General features: G+C 37.1%; 1 protein-coding gene across 1 annotated transcript; it reads left to right on the top strand.

Moving 5' to 3' along the window:
- The first annotated feature begins 6,961 nt into the window (after positions 1–6,961).
- LOC110931749 (zinc finger BED domain-containing protein RICESLEEPER 2-like) lies at positions 6,962–9,303 on the top strand. The gene is made up of 3 exons (XM_022175131.1): positions 6,962–8,294; positions 8,388–9,178; positions 9,268–9,303. The coding sequence occupies exons 1-3, from the start codon at positions 6,962–6,964 to the stop codon at positions 9,301–9,303; spliced, it is 2,160 nt and encodes a 719-aa protein (XP_022030823.1).
- The last annotated feature ends 18,221 nt before the right edge of the window (positions 9,304–27,524 follow it).

The raw sequence follows: 27,524 nt of genomic DNA, 5'->3' as shown, positions 1-27,524 counted from the left end.
AGACTAGGTATATTTGTATCGCGGCCACCCGGCACCTGTGCGAAGTTTTGTGTATAGTTCGCAGCCTTCCTAGGCATGTGTGCGAAGATTAGTCATATTATCGCAGCCAACCCCGGCGTGTATGCGAAGATCAGTTCTATTAGTATCACTAGTCTAGTAGTATCTTATCAATAACCTTCCTCACCCGAGGATCATCTCACTAATTTCCATTATCTAGGTAAGTACAAGTAAATAATCAAATCCCATTCCCACCCTAGGAACCCCATGCCTTGGCTGTGTGAACTCACCTTGATTTGCTCGGTATGTTATTGCTTCTAGAGTTAATTAGTGTTTAAGTCCGTTACACACGACCTAAGTACATTGTACATGATTTGACGTAAGTGTTTGCATCCAATTAGGGTTTGCAAGTCATTGATATTCAAGCAACTGTGTTTTGTGTGTTTATTGTGTACATGATGATATCACATAGAATGTTCACACATGTAGGATCATACAGTTGCATTCAGTAGCATACAGACATATACAGATCATACAGTAAGCTTTAACACTGATGTTTGTCACCAACATATATCATAACTGGAATTCGGACTGTTTGCTATGCAATCAGGATAGCACTAGGTTTTAAATCACAAAGTTAGGCACAACCACACTAGCAAAAAGGTCAGACAACCATCTTAAGCAGGAAACTCGGACCAAGGGACCTTCTACAAAACTCTGACACAACCTCCCCCCTTAAAAATTCAGAACAGGGGTTCTCACTTCAAAACTCGGACAGGGGGTCTCCCCCCCTCAAGAAACTCGGACCCTAGTCCCTGATTTAAAGCTCGGACAACATTCATATGTTTAAGAAAGTCGGACTTGAGTCCTTACAAAACTCGGACTCTACATGGTTGTTTAAGAGTTCGGACTAGATACCTTTGCTAAAATTCGGACCCTATTCACTAGCCTTACAAATTCGGACCTCTCATAACATTATAAAGATCGGACCTTGCTTAATCAGAAAAGTCGGACCCCTACTTACAACATAAAAGATCGGACAAGGTTAACTTTATTACAAAAATTTGGACAATAACTTTATTACAAAGGTCGGACTAGTTATTAGCATTAAGAACTCGGATCATGTCTAGGGTTTAAAGGTCGGACATACATAATCAACTAAAAGTCGGATTAGGGTAAAACTCAGAGTATCAATTCAAGCTAGCATAAACTCAAACTCAATGTAACAGTTACGTATCGTTTATACGATCGTGAAACCCTATTTTCACATAATTCACAGTGCAGTGATCTAATCAAAATCAACGATTTTAACATATCATGTATCTAATCATCAGGCAATTGATTATATGACTAATCAACATCATTATCACAATAATAAGAATCCAATTAATAATCACAGAATATCATATGAAGAACTAGGGTTTTCATGAAACACACAATCAAGAATCAAAACAACAAACAATCATTAACAATTACCTTGAATTGATTCTAGATAAAGAGAGGAAATCAAAAGTGATGAATATCTTGTGCCAATGATGATGGTGATGATTGCCAGAGAAGATCAGAGAAGTGGAAGTACGTGTTTTGTTTTTGTGTGTGGTTATTAGTGAGTGATTAGGGTTAAGAATGATTAGGATTTCACTAATTACTCTATACACCCTCAAGTATTAACTTTTACATAAGTACACCATCTCAAAATAGTTCACAGTTTCACCACCAAGTTCATACATTTGACAAATCTTTCATAGTTACCACATAACCATGTTCAAATACAATATACTTAACTGAATCAAAACGTTACAGTTTCACAGCAAACTAATTGTACAAGTAAACAACTAAACAAACAATGAACGTGCAATAAATGTGAAAATAGAATCTTGGAAACTCGAGTTGTCACATCTACCCAACCTGGTTCCTGCAAAGCTATATCAACAGTTTTAGGTTCTATTTGTGAGATGTAGCAAGAGTATAAACATGTATTGATGGTTCCTGATTGGCTCAGGGTCAAAACTCCTGCATTTACAGGACCAATCACATTTCCTATAGGGTGATTTCATTGGACACTTGTAGGAATTGCCATGTCAGGTACGATCTCGTCTTCAGCAATGGTGTCGCTAGTCTCCCCTCATTAGATGCTACAGTATGGTGAACTAAAGGAGTTGTAACCACGCAGTCTTCAGGAATAGATTCAGGAAATAGTACAGATCCTGATCCATTAGAAGTAGCACCGCGTGATGAAACACCTTCAGGGGACTGATGAGACACTTGTTGAGGCTTAGGTTGTTGAGTAAAAACCATTCCCGGTGGGTCAATGGTATGATTTCTTGAACTTGCTTCAGCCTGTTCTTCTTCTTCAATATCACCAAAGGACAACGGTTGTTTGGGCATAGACACACCTGCAGCTGTAGGGACACTTGACAAAATGTTGAACGATTTAAACAATGCAGCATAATCATATAACCAATCTGGTCCAACTCTAGCGTCCGTAGCATTTTCTTCTAGCCATTCAATATTGCACGACTCAACGACCTTTTTAGTTACCTTGTTGTATACTCTATAGGCGGAACCTTTAGCGTATCCAACAAAGTAACACTCGTCCCCTTAGACTTCAAACTTTCCATTGGTGTCCATAAGGAGTAACACACATGGACAACCAAAGATGCGAAAGTGTGAAACCGAAGGTTTACGTCCTTCCAGAATCTCATAAGGAGTTTTCATATGACGTTTGTTTACTAAAGCATGATTCTGGATGTAGCAGGCCGTGCTAACAGCTTCAGCCCAGAAGAAACTAGGAAGCTTCGAATCGGCCAGCATAGTACGCGCAGCCTCTATAAGAGTACGATTTCGTCTTTCAGCCACTCCATTTTGTTGTGGAGTTCGAGGTGCACTGTACTGCTGATCAATTCCCTTTTCTGCACAGAATGTATCCATGGCAACATTTTTGAATTATGTCCCATTGTTTGATCGAATAGCCTTCACTTTCGTACAGGTTTGATTTTCCACCAAAGTAATAAATTGTTTGATCAAACCCGCAGTCTCACTCTTGTGACTTAGAAAGTACACCCATGTGTAGCGTGAGTAGTCATCGACTATCACGAGACAATAAGCCTTCTTGCCAATACTTAACACATTCACGGGACCAAATAGATCCATATGAAGTAATTCAAGCACAGCCTTGGTTGAGGGAGTAGGCTTGGATTTATGAGGCTTCCGATGAGTTTTTCCCTTTGCACAAGCAACACACTTTTCTACCAACATAAAATCTTTGATTGGTAGATCACGGACCAGTTGACCTTTGGCAAGTCGATTCAAGTTCTTCATATTCACATGTCCAAGGCGACGATGCCACAATAGACCATCATGTTCTGAAATCTTTGAAAATAGACAAGTAACTTCTTCACACGGCTTCTTGTTCATATCAATAACATAAGCATTTCCCCGTCTCTCGGCTGTCATCAAAAACCAGTCTTCAGGAATCACGATCCCTGGCTTTAACACGTAGCAACCTTTCTTAGTAAAATGGACTGAATTTCCTCGATCACAAATCTGTGAAATGCTTAACAGATTGTGTTTCAGTTCTGGAACATAATTCACATTTTCGAAGCTTAAAACGCCATTTTTCACTGTTCCTTTCAACGTGATTCTTCCTGATTCTCCTCCCGCAAAAGAGACATATCCACCGTCAAATTCTTTTACATTGACCAGTTGAGACAAGTCTCCTGTTATATGCCTGGAACAGCCACTATCCATGTACCAGAGGCGCACGGTAGTCCTCCACAGCTGTTCCTGCACGATTAGCGGGATCAGTTAGATTTAGGAACCCAGCCCATAGTGGATCTGGGTTTCCCTTGTGCATCAAAGTAAGTCACTCTCTGCCACATCAAATTATCTTTATTTAAAAATTTCGAAGGATTTTTAATGGCAGAATTTTGATGAGATGTATGAGACGAATTGGATTGCGTGGCCTTAGCTTTAGGTTTCCAATGCTTATTTGACCATTTAGAGTGATAGTTACCAAACTCTTTATATTGATTTTTATGAAAATCCTTTTGTTGATTTTGATTTCTACGTTTGGCTGGATTCCAATCTTGGTCAGAAGGCTTAACCTTACGATAGTTATTCCTCATTGTCTTGGACTTTTCAGTCGTCACTGACTCTGAATAATGATATCGGTTTGGCTTAGCTTGGCTTTCTGATTTTGTGTGTATTTATTTTTAGACTGCACACTTGGGAGATGAACAAAGTTTCTGGCGATGTGTCCAGCAATTCCACAATTGAAACAAGTTTGTCGTTTCAGTGTGTGGAAGTTTTGATGCTTCATAGCAGATGCGGGTCTCTTGGGTCTTGAGGATTGAGCTTGCTTGTTTTGTTTTGTTTGACTAGCTTGTGCCTTTTCTGAGCATTTAGATACCTGTTGATCAGAACTAGCACTGGCACAAGTATGAGATTCAGATGGATTAGATTTATCTTTGTTTATAATTTCATTAGAACCATTTTGAAAGGATATTTCATATTCCGTCTTAATTTTCTCTTCAGAAAAATTTTCTTGCAACTTATCATCTAAAACAACCTCTTTTTTCTTTTTGAAAATCAATTTCAGTTTTAATCTTAGAAGATGTTGAAACTTCATCAACACATGCATCATCTGAGTTTGACAATGGTTCCTTTTCAACCTCGGTTTACAATGGGGTCCCACTAGGTTCAACATTAAGGACATCCACTGAGATCGATTCAGAAGAAGAATCAGAACACTGTTGATTTCCTTGAGAAGGAGTTTCAGTGGTTTCACTGAATGCGTCCTAAGGGACCTCACCTGTCACACTATCATCAGCTGAAGAGTTAGAAACATTAGAATCACAATTTTCAGCTACTGAAAAACATCCATCATCACACACATTATTGAAAGTTTCATCACGAGCATTCACAGTTTTGCCCAAAACATCAGGCCCAAAAGAAGACGAAACATAACTATGAAACGAGTTAAAAAACGATTGTCCAAACACACAACCAGAAACAGTTTTATCAAAAGTAGATTTAGAGAAATTAGAATCTAAAGTTTGTCCATTCCCAAACATATCTCCCCACCTCACTTCAGGTACTTCATCTGCACATGATGAAGAAACGTTAGGATCAAAAGTACCCTTGGACACAAAACAAACTGGTTGAACCTCCTGTTTTTCGACAGGTCTGACATTAACAGATGACTTATTGTTTTTGAGACCATAAGTCATTTTGCTTTCATTCATCATCTCCTCCTCAGTCAGGTAAATAAGTATAATTGTCATTATACGGAGGAGGAGTCTGATTGAAACCTAATCCCAGCCCTTTCCTTTTCTTGTAAGCAAGCTGTTGATCACACGGGTTTTTTACTAATTTGCTGGAAGAATCAATTTTTTTAATATTGAGTTCATTTAGATATCTGTCTCTGATATCTTCCAGTTCTTTAGTCACAACGCATAACTTTTCTTGAACATATAAGAGTTAGGCTGTTTTTACACTTACATCATCTTTAAGTTGGATGATGTCTTTTCACTGAGCTTCGATTTTCTCTTTAAAAAGTTTTTCATTATTTGTTAAAGTGAAATTCTTTCTTTTGATATCATTATAATCTTCAATTAGCTCAGCATTGTGTATCCTGTAGGCTTCAACCCGTTCTCTACATTCAGGAGTACAGAAAACAGAAATTACCTCTTCTTCGGTGAGTCCTTTGACTGGAGCTGAAAGAATCTGAGTCATGAAAGCAAGGTTTTCAGCTGAAATCTCCTCCTCGGGTGCTGAAGTCTCATCCTCAGATACAGAAACTTGATCATCTGAGGCCATGAAGGCTATGTTGCTTGAATCAGCTTGATTTTCTGGAGCTGAGATTAGGCTTGTAAACGAACCGAACGTTCAGTGAACCGTTCATGTATCGTTCGGCGGGAAATTCGTTTATGTTCGTTTATATAGTAAACGAACAAACATGAACATTTTTTTCCGTTCATTTAATTAAATGAACAAACACGAACAATGTTTCGTTCGTTCATTTACGTTCATCAACGGTCGTTTATGTTCGTTCATCTATGTTCGTTTGAATTCGATCGTTTATGTTCGTTTATATTCGTTCGTTTATATCCGTTCGTTTATTTAATTCTTTAACTTTATATATTACTAATATTAAGTTTAAAACAAATATAAATTTAAAATGTAGAAGATTTTCTTTACTATTTTGACTTTCCAATTTCATAACAATCTTTATATGGTATTAGCATTTGATTTCTAAATTCCAATTTAAAAAGAATCTTTTCTCATATATATCGTTGATTTAGGTTTTCATTGTATTTAGTCTTTTATTTTCCTTTACTACACATACATCTTTGAGAATAGTTCCATCGCATTGCAAGTAAGTAGTTTCTTACAACCAAGAAGGTGAGTACAATTGTGTTTCAATATTGTCTGTTGCTACTTAGTATACTAGACTTTTAAGATGATTGAAATCATTTTTTATGTAAAAAATATTAGTATATTAGTTGTGGGAATTGGTCCTTGTATAGAACGAATAGTAAGGTTCTCCTTGTTTGGTGATTAATTCTGATGGTTTTTTTTTTAGAGATTTATTTTTTATATAGGTGTTGATTTTGGGTAAATTACTTGTTCTTTGTTGCTTCCTTGAAATCCTTATTAGCCGTATATAGGTGTTCAAAAAAATAAATAATATGATTGACTCAAAGAATTGCCACAACCCACAGGTCCATGATTAATTGTTGAAAACTACAAAATACATATGATTTTAATTTATATATTACACTGTTGAAAGGTTTTGTCGTTTTGATATATTCATTTGGACATTTAGTTATAAAATTAATTAACAAGTGACCTATAAATGTTGACATTTAGAAAATATATATTTTGGTCTTGGATTTTGATTTTTTAGAATGAATACATTTTTTTTAAAAACTATTTTTTCTTCTTTAGGTTATCAAGCAAGATGTCTGATTGTCAACTCCCTTATGATGATATAGAATTTCAAAGAAGCAAAGATACTTCGACTAAGGAAAAGATGGCCAATATTGATGATGTTATTGTAGTTAATGATGAAGAAGAGAATGCACATGTAAATGAAACAACTAATAGAGTTGAACAACAAAACAATGATGAAGAAGATGCCCCATACAATAAAAGGAAAAGAAGGAAGACATCAAATGCTTGGGTACATTTTCGTACAATAAGTAATGCAAGTGGAAGCGAAGTCCCGCAATGTATACATTGTGGAGAGAAATTAAAGAAGCTCAAAGATGGAACCACCACACCATTACTTAGGCATATTAACACTAGTTGCCCGAAACTGAAAGCCGTCAATAAAGGTCAGTTAAAGTTAAATGTTGGCTTTGGAAATTCAACAGAATCTTCATCATTGATTCAAAATTGGAAGTTTAGCAATGCTAGGATGAGAGAGGTTATTTCTCATATGATTATGGTTCATAAATTGCCATTTAATTTTGTTGAGTATGAATTGTTTAATGTGCTGATGAAAGAAGCTAATCCGGCTTTTAACAAGATATCGCGTGCATCAATTCGACAAGATTGTATTTCTAGTTACGAAATTGGAAAGAAAAGAACCCAGAAGCTGTTAAACATCGTAAATCGTGTGAGCATTACAACTGATATGTGGACATCAGTTCAAAATATCCATTACATGGTAGTGACATGCCACTTTGTAGACTCGGAGTTTAATCTTCACAAATCCATATTAAGTTTTGTTGATGTTCCGCCACCGTATTCTGGAGTACGTATCTATGATTGTTTGTTCAAGTGTTTAAAAGATTGGAATATTGAGACGAAAGTGGCCACTTTGACTGTTGACAATGCTAGAACTAATGACGTGGTGGCTCGGAAGTTAATGGAAAATTTAAATCTTCAAAAGAAACTTGCTATCGATGGACGTTTGTTTCATGTGCGATGTTGTGCGCATATTCTTAACTTGTTGGTTCAAGATGGTTTATCAGAAATTCAAGCTATAATTCACAACGTTCGTGAAAGTGTGAAACATGTGGGTGCCTCTCCAGGTCGATTACATATCTTTAGTGAGCTCGCCAAACAGTTACAAATGTCGAAAAAACAACTTGTATTAGATGTGAGTACTCGATGGAATGCCACATACGCTATGTTGTCTACAGCCTTGGAGTTTAAAGAAGTTTTTGAAAATTATGCCGACCGAGAAAGTACATACAATACATTACCGAGCAATGATGATTGGAAAAAGGTTGAAGATGTTTGCTCATTTTTATCACTTTTCAACGAGGCTACAAAAATTATTTCAGGTATTAGATCTTTTTACTTTTTTCCATATTCACTAGTAAATGTAGCATTATTTATTCTTGTTTTTTTTTTTTTTTTGCTTTTTGATTTTGTAGGCTCGGAATATCCAACTTCTAATTTATTTTTGAGTGAGTTATACGTTATAAAAGAAGCACTGGATAATGTTGCTTTGGACAAGAAGGATTGCATGAATTCTATGGTTTGTAAGATGAAAGAAAAATTTGACAAGTATTGGGGCTCATCTAATCTTTTGATCTCCATTGGCTCTGTTATGGATCCTAGATACAAGATGAAATTAATCGAGTTTTCTTTTAACACAATTTATTCTGAGAATAAAGCTGGTGCAGAAATTGAAATTGTTCGCAAAACTTTAGATGAAATGTTCGCAGAGTATGTGGAGACACATAGAGAGGCCAATGTTGTTTCATCTGGTGGTGCATTTGCTCATGTTCAGACTGAAAATGGGAGCGGATCTAGTTATTCAAACGTTTCCTCTAGCTTTATGAGTTCTCGATTTGGTAAGGGTTTGAAAACAGGCATTTCTAAGTATAATCAACATATTAGAAGTGTTGATACTGTTGAAAGTGTGAAATCAGAGCTAGCCATATATTTAGACGAGGGAGTGTACATTTGTGAGCAAGGTGTAAGTTTTGATGCATTGGGGTGGTGGAAGGCGAATAAACTTAAGTTTAGAATTTTGTCTAAAATGGCTGCTGATTTCTTATCTATTCCGATAACGACAGTTGCATCCGAATCTGCTTTTAGTGCTGGTGGGAGAGTTATTGACCCACACCGTTCCCGTTTAGGAACTAAGATGGTAGATATGCTTGTTTGTGGAGCTGATTGGTATCGTCATTACTATGGAGTAAACAAAAAGAATAACAAAGTAACTTTCTTACTCTTTCAACTGTAACTTCCTATTTGCTATTGTTAGTCTATTACTAATTCTTATTTTTATTGTTTACTTAATTGTAGGAAAATGATGATGCCGTATACATTGAGTTAGAATAAAGTTGGTGCATTGTTGATCATGACGTTGAATTGGTGATTTCAAGATGGTGTTTTGGAGTTTCTATTAGACTATAACTTTAACGAATTTATTTACATTTGACGTTCTTTTTTTATGATGGTTATGTTTGGATATTCACGTTTACTATTGATTGGTGTTTCATCATTGTGTTCCTTAATTTATGTTTAGTTATGTTCGTTTGTGTTTGCTCACTTATGTTCGTTTAGATTCGCTTATGTAAGATTACGTTCGTTTATGTTCGTGAACCGTTCGTTTAAACTATTAATAAACGAACATAAACGAACATAAACGAACATGAACATGCTCATTATCTAAACGAACGAACACGAACAAGAAAATCCGTTCATTTAAATGTTCGTGTCCGATCGTTTGTTCGGTAAAAGTTTAACAAACGAACATGAACATGCCTCGTTCATGTTCGTTTGGTTCATTTACAAGCCTAGCTGAGATGTTCAGTCGCTCAATTTCCGAATTCCAATCAAAATTGATACCCGGCTGAACCACCAAGGGTTGAGCTAATCCCAAAGGTTGAAGACTTCCACTGGCAGCCGCATCAGCAGACATACTCGATGTGGTCACAAGAGCTCTCTCTCGATTAGGTGTAGCAGGTGAAGCAGGTTGGGCTGGAGTTTGTTCACTATTGACCCTAGGTTTGGTACAGTTTCTGGCCAAATGTCCCGGTTCATGACAATTGTAGCAGCGAAACTCAAATGGCATTTTTGTGGGTCCAGTAAAGGTAAGACCTTGCCACCTGTTTCTCCCGGTTTTTCTTACAAAGTTTTTGGCTCTAAATGCTGCCATAGCCATCTGCCAAGTTATATCCATTTCTTCTACATCTTCGGGATGAATTTGATCTAAGTCATCCATAGAAAACTTTGGAGGATCAAGTTTACCTGCAACAAATGCATTCAAGCAATTTATGACAGAAGCAGCTATATCGAGATTTTCTTTTGACAGTTGTGAGAAGAAGGCAATCATCTCGTTCTTTGCAGTGGGAGTTGATGATGCAACAGCAATAGCATTAGCATAAGGTGATGCAGCAGCAGCAGAAGGTGCTGGAGTTCCAGAGTAGTATGCATTTGATGGAGTAGGAGCAGCTTTAGCAGAAGCAGAGTTGCTGAACTTTTGAAAACCAGTGTGAGACATAAGAGCAGTGTTGTTGCTTGATGTAGAGGGTGTTACAGTGAATCCAGCGGCCAGCATACTATTCTTGTAATTTGTTTCTCTCTGTTTATCGTCTAGCTCGCATGCTTTAATGTGAGAAATTATTTCGGATAGACTACACCTTGCTAGATCCTTGGTTTTCTTGATCATTGCAACGTGATGATCCCAACTTTTAGGTAAAGCATTTAGAAGCTGTCTATTAGTTGAAGCATTTGACGTGGGCATTTCCTCCATCTGCATTTGAGTAATCGACAGTCTCTCCATATATATGGTTAAAATTGTTGAAATTTTGGCTCAGCAGATTTCTTCGACTCTCTTTCATATCTTCATTACCTTCATAGACATCTATTAATGATTCCCACAATTCCTTTGCCGATTTGCAAGTGCGAAAACCAATAGCAACATCTGGTCCCAAAGCCATGGCCAGGTAAGAAAATGCCATATCATCTTCTTCAACAATTTTGAATTCTTCTTCAGTATACTGTTCGACAGGCTTTTTCACTTTCATACCAGCATCAGTAGGGCTCTCCATCATAATCTCTCTTGGGCCTCTAAGAATACTTCGCCAAATTTTTGCATCCTTGACCTCAACATGTTTTTCGAAACGCCATTTCCACTCAGGGAAGTCATTTCCATCTAACAACCTAGGAACACGAGTGGTGGTACCAATGAGGGAATCCAGTTCTTGATCCTTAGACATAGCTGCCAAGTCAACATTCTGGTTACTTGAAGTCATGGATACTTAGTCAATTAATTAATTTACTGATTAATTAATTTTAAAGTCCAACAGTCCAGAATTTAAGGTTCAAAAGACGTTGCAAAAGATGTTGCGAGTCGAGACTATGAGTCGAGACTGAAGTTGAGAGTCAAAAGACGTTGCGAGTCAAAAGTGACAGCTCGAGACCACGGCAGTTGCGAGTCAAGACAAAACAAATTATCCACTCAAGACAAAAGGTTTCTATACTCGAGACCACAGCAGTTGCAAGTCGAGACCAATCAAGTTTTCCACTCGAGACTCAAAGTTTCTATACTCGAGACTACAACGGTTGCGAGTCGAGACTAAGTTGACTTTGTATCGAGACCCTGCAAAACAGATTTGTGAGATAACAGTAACCGTGATTCCTGATTTTCAGCAGCTTCCAAAAATTCAAAGATGTAGAATCTTTGAAGACTTATGTTCAACAAACATCCGATAATTCAGCAAACACCTTAGATACGAATCACAAACCAAAATCAGCAACTTTTAATCAATATTTGTGAAGAACAATCAGAATCCGATCACTCTTAACAAACTGAAACTCTGTAAAACACACTTAGCAAACAGGATCAGTAATCGGTAAAGCTTTCTTGAATCCAAGTGATAGCAAAATCGAACCAAGACTTGGTTTCTTGGCTCTGATACCAATTGTAAAATCCTATAGGATCGTTCAATGATATCAACACTAACTTGTGTAAGTGCGGAAACCAAAACACAAGCGGATTCAAGAAAACTATGAAGTAAATAACACAATAAGCAAATCAAAACAATTACTTGCATTCACCTTAGAACCGATGACAAATACAAGCATAGGATCTCGAGTGGCCTCTCCTTTGTAAAAACTGATCAACCCCCTAAACATAACAAGGGTTTTCTTATATACTAACTAGAATGGGTCGAAACCATTCCTAGGCCCACTCGAGATCACTAAGACCCATTACATAAATGTGACTCAAAACTAACTTGTTAAAACATTACAAGATCAACCCTATACTTTAGTATTTCTCTTTGAATAAACCTCAAGGTTCCAATAGTCATGAAGGTGCAGCGGCGGTGCTAGCACCGTCTGCGACGACGGAACGGTGGGAATAGGCGCTGTGGAGGAGGAGGCCGGCCGTGGAAGAGGCGGTGTGGAGGAGCCGGCTATGGAGGCTTCGGTGTGGAGGAAGGAGCCGGTTGTGGAGGCTTCGGTGTGGAGGAGCGGTTGTGGAGGAGGAGGCGGCGGAGGAGGAGCGGCTGTGGAGGAGGAGTGGCTGTGGAGAAGGAGCTGCTGTGGAGAATAACTGAAGAGAGGTGAGCTAGGGCAAGGGCATACGCGTCCAAAGTTTCATTCAGATGTAAAAAAGTGCTGAACCATTAAGATCTGAATGGTTCCATTCAGATGTGGTGTTTTGGTGAACTAAACACATGAATGTCTGTCCGATTCAGAGGTTTACCTCTTAATGAACCATTCAGACACAAACAAACAGCCCCTTAGTATAGATAGTAACAGTGGTTTAAATGCAATAAGTTACGTATTAAATAAAAGAATTCACTTTTAGTGGTAGTGATGTTCTTGTTTTCTCCAAAATCTAATAAATAAAAATGGATAGATCAATATATTCAATGTTTTGGAGGCACTAAGCGAAGTATAAAGTCGAGGCCTTTGTGAGGCCTTTGTGAGACTTATCTAAGAAAAATATCAAACAACAACAGCAAATTGCAATATCAAGTCGGAAAATTGTGAATATCAAATTGCAAAATTGTTATTTATGGTTATTGATCAATCGCAAATCGCATCACAAAATTGTTTTTTTATGGTTATTGATCAATTGCAAATCGCACCATCGGCATCTGTCGATCATCCATAGTTTCTCCCTAATCGGCAGAGGATGCATAATTACGTTCAAGAAAAAAGGGACCTGGTAACTTATTGATTAAAAAAGAGGAATTTTGCCAAGAATCCTTCAAGTTTTGGGTGTAGACTATTTATTTGTTTCGGTCATTCTATATTTATTCATTAGGGCCAAATACACATGTAATATATGAAAAAATAAAAAAAAATGAAGGTCCCTATTTTTTGGTGATCCTAGGCCTTCGCCTAGAATGATAAGCCTCTATCCCGGCCCTGAACTTATTTAAAGCATGCTTATTTTGTAACACTAGAGATGAATGTAAGGATTATTACAACTATACATAGCATGAAGATTGTATTGTTTGCCCTTTTATGTGGGCCTTCTTGAATTTATAATTGATGTTTTAAATTGTTTAGATCACACGAGGTGGGTGTGGTTTGGAGGCGTAAAAAACTAAAAATGGTTCGGGAGTGACTGATAATACTCCACTCGTGTTGGGACATCTTTCATTAAAACCCATTAAGCTTTGCTCAAACAAAAACATCATGATCTTCTCACTAAAGTTGGGGTCGACAAACGAAATTTTAATATAAATAAATCAATGAAATATCCAATCGGCAATGATGAGCCCTTGTTGGAAGATAAAGTTGAACCACCTGATACAGAGGAACAAAATGACCAATTCGTTGAAGAGTAAGCTGCTACCGAACAAACCTTTTCGACCATCGACCACGATGACGAACCAAAGACTAAGCCATCCATAGAAGACCCACCTTCTCTTGAACTCAAAGAACTTTCAAAAGGCTTAGAATACGCATTCATAGATAACAAAGGTAAACTTCCCGTCATCATTTCCTCGTATCTCGCTTCTCAAGTAAAAGAAAAAGTACTTAATTTGCTTAAAAAACATAAAACGGAAATTGCATGGAAACTAATGGACATCAAAGGAATTAGTCCCTCCATGTGCACACACAGATATCTAATGGAAGACGATAAACAAAGCGGTAATCCAACCACAAAGAAGGGTTAATCCTAACGTCCAAGAAGTAGTAAAAAAGGAAGTCATCAAATTGTTAGACGCCGGACTTATCAACCACATTTCCAATAGTCCATGGGTAAGTCCCGCTCAAGTCGTATAAAAAAAAGGTATAATGACGGTTGTGACCAACGAAAAGAACAAGCTCATACCAACAATGTTATTACATATTATGTATATCCACCACTGTGCTAATCGGCTAGATAGAGCGTGTGTTGAATATTGTAAAGTTGAGATACGAACACATGACTTTGGAGAAGAAGAGAGAGGTTCGTACGGATGTAACACATTCGTGTGGAAGTAACTCATTCGTGCGGATGTAACTACATCTGCACGGACAAGCTCATCTGCACGGAAGTGCTCGTCCGTCCTAACCTCATGTGTGTATATATATAGTGTCGCGTCTTCATTAGTTGATAAGTTTTGGAGATCACAGAGGGGAAATGTTAGAGAAATTTTGTTTCTCTAGCTTGTAAAGGATGTAAACTCTTTCGGTATGAATGGAATCATTCGACTTATGACTAATCTAACGGAAATTCAACTTAGCTTTATCCTATCCAAACTTCCATCCAAACTTGCCCGATCCAGAACTTTCAATTGGTATCACAGCTACGGTACCAATTCAATCGATCTAACAGTTGATTGAATCACATACTCTCTTGAATTATGGACTTTTAGTCGATTTTAGACATAAAACATCAAATAAATGGTCAATTCACGGACAAAAAGTAAAACTGAGACCAATAAATTGATTAACATTGAGTTTCGACCTAGTATGTGAAAGAATCATCATGAAATTCAAAGAAATAAATATTTTGGATTGAAAAATTGAATCAACAGTGTTCGAACGGAGGAACTACATCCGCACGAAATTACTTATTCGTTCCAAAATCAACTCATTCGCATGAAAGGATAAATCTGCACGAATGTAAATTTTTCAGTCACAAATATGCCTAAAATGCCTAAAAAAGACATTTTTTGATCGTAATGACGAGACGAGTGTCCAGGAAAAAATTGGTGATTAAAATTTTTTTCGATATTTAAACGACAAATACGGGCTATTCGGGGACACCGTTGGGGGATTCAGAGAATAGATATGATGATGAGATCAAACAGTTTTGAAAATAGTGGGGTAGTCCTTGATACCTATGCAGACTGTTTATCATCTGTGTTAGTAACTATTAATGGGCCAACAAGAAAAAATATATGATGTGCATAAAATACAACATATAAATTATATCAAATAAGGCATAAAATCAACACTTTTTCGGTACTAATGTTGGAAAAAACATGTTTCTTTGTTTCCTTTTTATTTACAGGATCAAAAGAGCTTAAACGCACAAAAGTAACAAATTAACAGCAGAAACCAACACAAATAGAAAGAATAAGGATTGACACAACTCGTCGAGCCCCCATCCACATCCAAACCAACAAAAACAACAAAAACAGAAGCTTAGACACGGGCCGTGCCCATCAGGCATGGGGTCGTGCTCATCAGGCATGGGGCCGTGACCAGTCAAGATTCCCTGTAGAAAAAGACAAGAAGAGAAAACAAACCAACACGTGGTCGTGCCAACCTAACACGGGGCGTGGTCAACTCTAAGATTCGTAGACTCTAAGATGGTACAGCAAGTACAATTGCCACAGTCCGTGCAGTTGACACGAGGCCTTGTTAGTAGAAGACCTGACACTGCAGTTAATGAAGAGGAGTAAGAATGAAGGCCACGGGGCCCTGCCAGGCGGGCACGGGCCGTGTTGATGCTTTGTTGCAACTATAAATAGGTGTGCTTGGTTTCATTCCAATCCATCCCTTGGCAATCCACTTCTCTCACACTTACCACCACTACAACACCAACACCCACCACCATCATCCATCTTTCATCTTTTAGAGTGTGTAATAGTCTCGGGATCTAAGATCGATCGTAAGAGTTATTGCGAAACAAAAGCCATGCTTGGCTAATCTCTTACATCACTTGGTGAAGACAAATCTTTTATGTATTACTATTGATTTCTAACCTTTGGCAAACTTTTTATTTGGGTATGTATTATTGACTTTAATAACTAGTTTTCTATATTGAAGGTGAATTTTACTAAATCATCTCTTCATATTTTGTTAATTCACTCATTCGTGTCTTTATAGTCTATATAAAGCACGTTAACTGCTTGGTAGGGGGGTTAGAAGGGTGTTTGAGTAAAATTCTCGCCTCATTCAGTGTATAGATCATGTGAGCATAGGCTATAACTGAGGTGCCATTAATCCTTTTAAGGACCACGGAACAAAGGTTACATCTAATGGGTATGGGTGAGCCCCACTCATTGGTCCAGAGTTGGTTCAAGAAACCACAGACAAGATTGCTCAGATACGTGATTGTATCAAGTCAACTCATGATAGACAGAAGAGCTACGCCGACAAATGACGTAAACCATTGGAACTTGAGGTTGGAGACATGGTTTTGTTGAAAGTCTCGCCTTGGAAAAGCGTAGTGCGATTTGGAAACGTGGAAACTTGAACCCGCGTTACATTAGACCCTTCGAAATTCTGGAAAGGATCGGAACCGTTGCATAGAAGCTAAAGCTTCCTGAAGAACTCAGCAGTGTACACGACATGTTTGACGTATCTAATTTCAAGAAAAGTCCTACTCAGGAAACAGTAGTCATTCCAGCAGATGAGATTCAGGTCAATGACAAACTCAAATTCACCGAATAACCTCTAATAGATAATGTAGCGTAGCAACCATAATATAAAGTGTATCTAACCTAATAAGATGTGCATCAATTAATAAATACAAAAGATAATGATAAAGAGTCTGAAACCACCACATGAACATGAAGTAAAAAGTGTTACATACAACCACAAATAAACTACTGAGGCGGTGGTGGCGCGTAAACCCGAGGCATGGGTGCAAGATTTGTCCATGTCCTCTCAGCAATCCTCTGAACTAAGCCTATAACCCAATCCATAGTTATCTCCAACCTACATAAACAAAGCACTAGCAACTGCAACGTCACCACCTCCAGCATGACCAACTCTAGCATCACCACCATGAACAGCAACTCCCTAAGCAGTAGCAGCATCACCACTAGCGGCATGAACATCCGCAAGACCACCCCTAGGCCCCTACCTCTACGACATCTAACAGCATGCCCTGGACCAAAACCTATAGGTCTATGGTGTTTAACCTCTAACAATCTAGGGCCAGCTGGTGTATAACGAAGAATCTCCATCTGAACTAAGGTAGATATATGGATACGCTCTGTAAGGGCAACTAGTGTCAAATGTTGCCACTCGTCTGCACCTATCAACTCCAACCTATGTGTTATTTTCATAATCAAAACACCCATATACCAGTTTGAGGAGTACGTGACCTATGCAAAGCAAAATAAGAAGCAAGCTTGTAGGCAAGCTGGACTGGTTGTCCCTTAATCAAACATCGCGCATAGAAGGAGTCTGTCAATGTACATCTCTCTATGCTCTCTCTTCTACAGGTGATAGACTAGCAAACTATACAATAAATAAACTGAATGAACAGATCATGAAACCACTGAGCACAACTATCCGTATGGCAAGAGTAATTTACCACTGTGATCCACCACTCCTACAGCTACTCCTGTGAAACTTCTATCTGCCTAAGCCCATCCATCAACACCCTACCATCATCACACTCAACCTGCGTGTATAACCAGTCGCGAACGCCCACTATCCCGTAGTCAAACTAACCGGCTGGCCCCCTAACCTAGACATAATTGTATCCCTTACATCTTAACTAACATACTCGCTCTAAAATGAGAAGGTAGCATAGAACTCCAGACACAACTCCTTATAAACCTGTTTGCTACAACCTAGCAACGTCAACCACCTAGGTGTGAACGTATCCATAACCCTCTATTGAATCCCAAGTTGGTCAACCAAATCCAATGAATCCTCATAGGAATGCACTCCTGACCTACCAACCTACGCAGAAAATTATGCTCACCAGACCTAAGGCGAACCGTAACCACCTGTGAGGTTGTAACTGCTCGTAATTCGGACCAAATGGATGGTCCGGCTGCCCCTCCGCCTATGGCTCTACACTCTTGCGTCAGAGTTGATAGCGTTCCACCGTGAGTGCCACCACAATTCAATTTATTCAACCATCTTTCAAATTAAACAAGATTATTTCTTGAAATGTGAACTCTTTCATATCATATCATATCCCAAATCCAATTTCTTAAAATAACATATTTTAGTTATTTAAAAATATGTATAAAAACAACCAAAACGCCCTTTAAAATTGTCACAAAACTTAATAACCTGAATTGAATGATAGCAAGATCAAAAGAGTATGTGTGAAACTGCCGGTGGTCCATGGAACCGACGTTGATCATTACTTTTGTGAAAGGTCCTTCATGGACACAAGATTTCCCTCACACGTCTCTTGGTTCCTTCTCATCCATGCATGCAAACTATGGATTTATGTGAACCACGTGTATGTACACCTCAAATATAATATTTTTCCTTTTTCTATAAAAAATTATGGTGTAAATAAATCGAACTACGCCAACGACGAATCCTATCTTTGGTTCAATTTATGCTAAAAACCTCGTAATCAACTAGCTTTAGACCTAAAGCTAGTTCTCGGCTCATAAATAATTTCTAACCCACCTACCTTTTAGACTTTAGTTAATAATTTTCAATAATATATAATACTTAATATATTTGTAAATTTTATTTTATTTATTAACATAGAAAATGTTATTTGCTTGTATTTACCTTGATTATTTAAAATAATAATATTTATCAAGTGCTTATATAATATATTAAATAAAAGTTATCAAATTTATACAGGTTCATGAAGCAAATCAAAATCTATATATAAGCTTGCTTAGGTTTAAGCTTATTTATTAAAAATGCAACATTTTGAGGTTCATAATCTAACTACTATAATAAAAGAAACCAACTTTTGAACACGTGTCATTCATTGAAGGTATCCTCAAATTTATATTTATCAAAATAAATAAATAATAAATAAATATTAAATCTTATCATACTTTAATAAAATATTATCCTCAAATCTAAATTGTTAATTTCATATATTTTTAAAACAAATACCTCTCTTATCTACTTATCTTATATTAAATATATAAATAAAAATTAATATTAAATGTTATCCTAATTATTTAAAAACATAACTTCTTTTATTAGTTGGTATACAAAATTATGTTTATTCAACTCAAGTAAAACGCGAGGTTTTTAAGGATATAATTTTTTTTATTATTTAGTAGATTTTTCAACCCAACTATACACGGTTTTTTTAAAGATACGACGTTTTTAGTATTTAATATACAAAATTACATTTATTTAGGACATAATTTTTTTATTATTTGTTAGATTTTTCAACCCGACTATACACGGGTTTTTTAAATATACGACGTTTTTAGTATTTAATGTACAAAAATACATTTATTTAGTATGTGTAATACACATGGTTTTTAAAGATATAACTTTTTTATATCTATTCAACACGTGTAATATACAGGGTTTTTAAGGATGTAATTTTTTATTATTTGGTAGATTTATTCAACCCGATTACATACGGGTTTTTTTAAAGATACGACGTTTTTAGTATTTAGTATACAAAATTACATTTATTTAATCTGTGTAATACACATGATTTTTAAAGATATAATTTTTTTTATTATTTGATATATAAAATTACATTTATTTAACCCGTACAATATATAAGGTTCATAAAGATATAAGTTTTTATTATTTAATATACAAAATTACATTTATTCAACCCGTGTAATACACGGGATTCTAACCTAGTTTAAACTTAGTTAAATTAAATGAGAACTTTTAACGGGTTGATATCAAGTAACTCACTTACTCAATAAAAGAAAATATATTATTATAACTATCAAATTTATCTTAATCATACACCTATATTGTAAATAATTCAAATGTTGATTAGGATAAAAGTGACATCTCTAAGTGCGGCCTTAAAAACAGTTAGCGCTACAAAAAGTAATTTACGTTTTTCTATGTAATACACTTTTCCAGGTTTTGCTCTATATAAACTCTTTAATAAAGTTTTTATCTCCTCATTGTTTTTCCCTTTTAATTATAAAACTAGTATTTAGGACCCGTGCTTTGCGATGAGACCGTTAACTCGAACAAAAAGTAAACGTAAAAACGTTGTACCATGCACGCGCGTTGCAGCGTGTCAACCACAAAATTTAGACTAAAACCTAAAGCATAAAAAATAATAACTAAGTCGGCTTAGGACCCGCAAGTTATGACGGGGTCGTTAAACCACCAAAAATAAACATAAAAAATGAACTATGCATGCGCATTGCAGCGTTTTTACTCGCAAGGTTTAGTCCAAAACCCAATACAACAATTTTGTAAAAGATGAAAACTGTACGGGACTAAAGTCAAAAGTGAAAAAGTGTTAGGATTAAAAATGAAAAGCAAAAACTAAAGGGGTTAAATACGAAGATTATAAATGAAAAATAAAGAGGTCGATGTGTATAAAAATAAAACTTGAGAGGTCAAAAGATGTAAACAAATTGAATAGTAGAAGCTATTATATTAGACAGGGGTAATATCCATCCTCCCATATTCGTCTGGTGCAAATGGGTGCCCATCAAATGCAACATAATGGCTTGGAGAGATAACTTGGATAGGGTAGCTACTAGAGTCAGTCTGAGAAGAATGAACGTGGATATTCCCTCGGTTATGTGTCCATTCTGCGACGATTATGAGAAATCTGTGGATCATTTATTCTCAGCTTGTTCGTTGGCTATTTGGGTGTGGGCAACGATCAGAGTGCTTGGTGCAACATTCCACCAATTTTCGCTTTCAAATTCAAAGATCTTATGGATATTCATAATTCTTTACAGATCGGGAAGAAAGCGAAGAAGATTTTACATGGATTGGTTATTATTTCATACTGTTGTATTTGGAAAGGCATGAACGATTTGGTCTTTAATCAGACAAGAAGAAGCCATCAAGACATTATGGTAGAGATTAAGGCGAGAGGTTTTAGGTGGGTTAATAATAGATATTCATGTAAATATATTAGTTGGAATGAGTGGTGTAAATATCCGATGTATATGTTGTAATTTTGCACTTTGCACATTTGGATCGGGGGTGTTGTTCTTGTTTGGCCTTTTGCCCGTTTGAGTCGGAGGTCTTTTTTTAATAAAGTTTAATTTGAAAAAAAGTAAAAAGCTTTAACAAAGTATTTTTGCTCAAATTAAATAAAAAATTAAGGATGAATAGTTAATGGTTGTGGTTCTCTTGTTTTTTGTGTAAAAGGTGATAAAACTACTAGACCATTAATCTTTTAGTGCTATAATTTATTTCTGAAATTAACTTTCTATGTATGCAGAATATATCATAAAAAATTAAAATGAAAGAACAAAAATTATCAGTATTTGAACTCTCATAATATTTCAACGATTTTTGAAGTTAAATACAACATTCTTTTAATCTTTCTATATGCATAATATATCATGAAAATATTATAATGAGTCGAGCCAGGACAAGCTCGGCTCGATTATAAACCGAGTTGGCACGGCTTGGCTCAGATTTAAAACCAAGCTGAAAATCTAAGCTCGAGCTCGACTTGATTTTAAACCGAGATGGATCGGCTCGCCTTGATTTGCCTCGAATTTAAAAAGAAAAAATAATACATAGCACTAAACATTCCGTACTCTAAAATATTATTTAATACATAGAAAAAACATATCCAAATTATGTTCAACCTAATACATTACAAAACAAAATCAAGTTCAACAACACAATATAAGTTTTAAATTTCAACAAAATACAATAGTAGTTCATTAGCATGGAAATCAATCTTCAAATTTGCCATAAATATAAAATTATAGTCCTAAATAAATATAAAAAATAATCAGTTCTTTTGTAATATATTATAATGCATATAAAAATAAAATGTATTAAAAGTAAAATAAGCCGAGTTGAGCTACCAAACCGAGCCAATCCGGCTTGTTACGAGCCGTGCTAGCCACACTTTATAACCGATCCAAGCCGAGCCGGTTCGGCTCACTTTAAAACTGAGCCACGGCTTGGCCACTTTAAAGTTGAGCCATATCGAGCGAGCTTTTTCCAAGCTAAATCCGAGCGAGTTCCGAGCCACGAGCTTTTTGGACAACCCTAGGTTCTTCAATTGAGACCCAATTCAATCCTCTCTTTTGTCCCTTTGGTGGATTTGGCAATGATGGATACAGTCTAGCCTTCTTGCAAAGGTGTTAGGCTTTATCTTTAGCCCACCCGGGTTTTCGTCACACTGTGTGTTATGCTAGAGAGTTCTGCTCTTGTGGTGGCACAATTACTATCAAGTGGCAACCGGCGGTATGGTTTTCAGGAGAACGTCCAAGCTAAACTCTGAAGCCAGCGTGGTCCAGCTAAGACAACACAATCTGGCCAGACTGGGGCAATGGGTCTCTCCAATTTGAGAATTACGGTAGCCTAATACAAAAAATTCACGGAGGAGTACGGTAGCCTACTACAAGAAAATCGTCATTAAAAAAATGTCTAAGACAATTCTTGTACTTGCACAAGTTTGATAGTTTATCATTTATTTCAAAACTTCGATTTTGTTACTTAACTAGTCGATGCCCCGCCCGTATTATGGGGCGGTAGGTCGAATATTTCACAACCAATTAAAAAAACACTACCATAGTTTTGCTAGAAAAAAAAAACTAAAAAGATGGCAAGGCCGTAATTTTGAGGAGCTCATGGCAAAACAATAACTTGTCAGGACTAATGAGCGAGTGTTAGGTGGCTCCTTGACATAGAAAAAAAATCGAGTCTTCCAATTAAAACAAAACATTTCTATAGTTATGCTAAAAAAACTAAAACTTTTGAACTGATGGCAAAATTGTATTTTTTAACTGGAGGTAAAATTGTAATTTGCCAAAAGGTAAAGCGATGACAATACTATAATTTTGAACTAGGGACAAAATCGTATTTTTTTACAGGGGTAAATTAGTAATTTCGAACTGGAGGTAAAATCGTAACATACTCGGGCCAATGAGGGAGGGCCATGAAGCAGTCTGGCACTATTCCCCCACACACCTTTAAAAAAATTAAAACGATGGCAATATTGTAATTTTTAACTAGGGCAAAATAGTAATTTTAGGTTGGGGTAAAATCGTAATTTGCCGAAAGCTAGGTAGTGTTTGGTATGTAGAAATAAGAGGCATAATGGAATCGGTTATTACAAGGGAATGAAAAAAAAATGTATTTGGTTGGTCAAAGGTAATGGAATCACCCATTACATAGGGCATTCTATTCCATCAAATTCATTCATCCACGCCCATTGTTTTTTTTTTTCATTTTATTCCCTCTCACAGCTTCATCACCAACACCTCCCATCAACACCTCCCACCACCACTGATGTGCGTGAAGTGTGTTATATTTTTTATGTATATTTTAAGTCCTTTTACACTTTTAGCCAAGTTTAAAATTTATAAAACACGAAATTTACTAACACTAAACACACATATGGGCAAGTGCACCCATCGTGAACGTAGTATAATGTTGGTAAGATACCGAGGTCGTCCAAGGACACAAGAGCTTTTAGTACCGGTTTATCCTCAACGTCTAATCAAATCAAAAAGTTAGAAAAGGTTTTTAAACTAAGAAAATAAAAACTAACTAAATGCTGAAAAATAAAAATAAAGTAAAAACAGATAGACAAGATGAATCACTTGGATCCGACTCGTGTATTAGTATAACCTTTGATTATTTTCGCACTTTTGCACTTGTTTAAGAGATTATTTTAGTTATTGTAGTAGGCCCCTCTTTTGAAGGCGACGTTACCCTCAACCCAGTAGTTTGAGTCAGCAAGGATACAATCCTAAAGGGTTGGATTATTGGAAGATAATGAATTAAGTTATTAATGCAAATTGTGGTAGGCCCCGCTTTTGGCGGTGACGTTACCCTCGGCTAAGTAGTCTGAGTCAGCAGGGATACAGTCCTAAATAGCCGGGTTATAGTATTAATAGTAGTTAACTTATGAGGGGGTCAAAGAGTTTGGATCCCCGCCATCCAATACATGGGCATTGAAGGAGATCCTACTAAATTTGACCTAGGTCCCTTGCAGGACCTCTAAACGCTGAACAAGGGCAAGACCCTTACCAAACCGTTCCCTTAACCCCCGACCAGGTAGCCAACATACCTCCATATAGACCGTGGAGATATGAATGGTGAAAATCTTTTATTTTATATAGACAGTAAAATAATGCCAAGACACCACGGACAAACGATAAAAAAAGATCACCTTCAACATAAGCAACTAGTTATTAAAGTTATTAATACAAAACCAAATAAAAAGTGCAAAAGATTTAAAATAAAAAGTATTATACTAAACACTTTTCTTCACCAAGTGATGTAAGAGACATAGGCAACCATGGCCTTGATTGTCAAGAACTCTTACGATCAATCTTGGATCCCGAGACGACTCACACACTCTACGATGGACAATGGATGATGGTGGTGGATGATGGTGTTATGGTGGTGGTGGGTGGTGGATGAAGTGTGAGAGAGGTGGTGTGCCAAGGGATGAGTTGGAATGAAACCAAGCACTCCTATTTATAGGCTGAACAGAGGGCTGGGCACGGCCCCGTGTCCGCTGGACACGGCCCCCGTGCCCGTCTGACACTCTCTCTCTTCATTAATTGTACTTTCGCCACGCCCCCGTGCTCACTGGACACGGTCCCGTGGTGGGCAATAGAAGCTTCTACAGGTTTGTCTTTTCTGCTGCTTCTTGGGCACGGCCCTGTGCTGGTTGAGCACGGGGCGTGTTCAGGCTTCTGTTTTCTCTTCTTTGCTTGGGAGGATGCCGTTGAGGGTTCGGGCAGTCTACTTTTGTTCCTTTTCTTGTATTTATGTTAGAATTAGCTGTCTTTTTGCTTCTTTTGTGAATTTGAGCTCATTTCATCCTGAAAATACAAAAGGAAGACAAAAACACTCTTTTTCCAACATTAGTACTTAAAAAGGGTTAGTTTTATGCCTCATTTGATGTAATTTATATGTTGCATTTTACACACATCAAATACCCCCACACTTGAACTTTTGCTTGTCCTCAAGCAAAACTCTTTAAATGTGGCTTACACTCCCAAATGGAATGGGTTGAAGAGAAGGTTTTTGGCTTGTCATAGAGTGTCGGGAATCCAAGATTTTTTCGGGTTTTATTTTTATCTATTTACAATCCTATTTGTTATGATTTATTTAGAACGTTTCATAAGATAAATTACTTATTTTGGGCATAACATGCCTTTTTAAAATTTCATTTATATACAAGTTCACATACCTCACGGGAGAAATCACTCAACACTCGGCCGAAGGTGTATTTTTTAGTGAATCACTCGAGAGCGGCATGGAACTTACGCCTACCATAGGCTTGCCAAGCAATCAATCCTCCTCCTTTTTAACTTTATACCTTTGTAAATATCAAGAGGACTTTTTGGGTGAGGGGTTAGGCTTGGGCTAAAGGTGGGTGGTTGGGTTAGTGGTTAGTAAAAAGGGCGAAAAGCATAAAAAGCATCGGTTTTCGTAAAACACTTTGTTTTTAGTGACTTTTTATTTTGAAGTATTTCTCCAAACAAGCTTTTGTTTGCATAGCTTTGTTTGTTTTTAACTTCCTCATTTTTTTTTGATGTCACACAAAAGAACGAGCTTGCGAAAAAACCGAGCTTGTTACTAAAATAAAGGGTAAAAATAAAAAGGGTTTTTTTTTTTTTTTGGTGGGTAAAAAGGGTTTAGGGTAAAGAAACGAAAGGTTTAGGCTCAAAGGGGTTAACTAGGGGGGTTTTGGGTAGGTGGTAAAAAGAATTGAAAAATAATGGTGTGGATAGAAAAATGGTTAGTCCTAATGCCTCCATCATTTACTTACTTGGGTTTAAGTTGGTAAGGACCGGGAATGAATCGTCGTGGCAAGTTCTAGAGTTGTAAGAACCAAGCGGCTATTCACACAAGAAACGAAAAATGAGCATTTAGTCTAAAGATGTAAATTTGTTTGCTCAATAAAGGCTCAAAACTCACTTTTGTGGGAATGGGTTTTTAATGTGATCAAGTATGTATAATCAAATTTTAACTAGAATTGTTATGTCGTTTCATAATTTTCTTATGTTGGTTCTTGTTATCACGACGCTCTCGGTTGTAAAATTTGTAAAAATATAACCTTATTAATCTTAGGATTCCTAACTTAAACTTTAGACAAGTAAAAAATGAAAGTTTTTGAAAAAAATTTGGGGTGTTTAGCGGTTCCAATAGAGTTTTGTGTAAGGCTTGTTGTTAGGACTTGCAAAATTTCAAGGTGTTAGCTTCCCCCCCACACTTAAATTACACATTGTCCTCAATGTGTCCCAAAAATAAATTTTTAGGTTGATTAGATGTGTAATGTGGTGTTAAAAAGCAAAGATTTATGTTACTGGCAGTCTGGACACGGCCCCGTGGTGACCGGACACGACCCCGTGTTCAGGTGCCAGTAACAAAAATTAAAGAAATGAGACAGAAACCTGGACACGGGGGCGTGTCTGGTGAACACGGCCCGTGTCCGGTTACCTGAACTGGGCGTTTTTCTGCAGGTGGCTCAGCACGGGGCCGTGTTGGTTGAGCACGACCCGTGTTGAGCCTTCTGTAATGGAGATTTGTGTCGGGTTGCTTCGTTCTTTGTGCATGGGGCCATTTTTCTCGTTCCCTTTTTCACCCTTTACCACCGTGAGTGTGTTTTATTTACCATCAAACTTTAGAAACCATCATTTCATTGCAAACATAGAGAGACATTACATAAAATTAAATATGAAAATACATAAATATTAAGCCATGGAGTTCTAGCCTTATGTTTTATTTTAATTAGCAAAATTTCCAAGAAGCTACTAATCTTGGTTAGATAAGGCTTTTAAAACTCCTTCTTCCGGGTGTGGCCCTCCTCACATGTCGGCGAGCCACTCCTCCACCTCCCTTGGAAGGAGAAAGGAGGGCTCATTTGCATTAGTTTGAGGAGTTTCGATTTCCGCTGGAATCTCTTGTTGGTGTCCCATGGGAGGTTCCGCTGGGAAGTCTTCCCACCCGGTAGGGTTGTTAACCCCGAGTGCCAAGTTCCAATCCTGTTGTGGAAGGACTGGTTCCATCAGGGGTGCTACAAGAATATTTAACCTCTGGTGCAAGAGGTTAATTTCTTGGAAGCTGCTTTCGAGCCCCACCGTAAGATCGTTAATACGGTCAATTAGGACCTCCTCTACTGACGTCATTTCGTCGAGAGCCTCCCTTAATGCTATCACATAGTGCACAAGTGTAGCTTCAACGGAGGGCCTCCTTCCTCTTCGGCTGTTTGATGAATGAACAGATGATGTTTCGCTGTTTTCACTTGACATTCTACGAAAAATAAACCGAAA

This window comes from Helianthus annuus, chromosome 3 (genome assembly GCF_002127325.2).
Source record: "Helianthus annuus cultivar XRQ/B chromosome 3, HanXRQr2.0-SUNRISE, whole genome shotgun sequence".
In the NCBI taxonomy this organism is placed as follows: domain Eukaryota; kingdom Viridiplantae; phylum Streptophyta; class Magnoliopsida; order Asterales; family Asteraceae; genus Helianthus; species Helianthus annuus.
The sequence above is the reverse complement of the archived record's forward strand: the minus strand, read 5'-3'. Positions and strand labels throughout refer to the sequence as shown.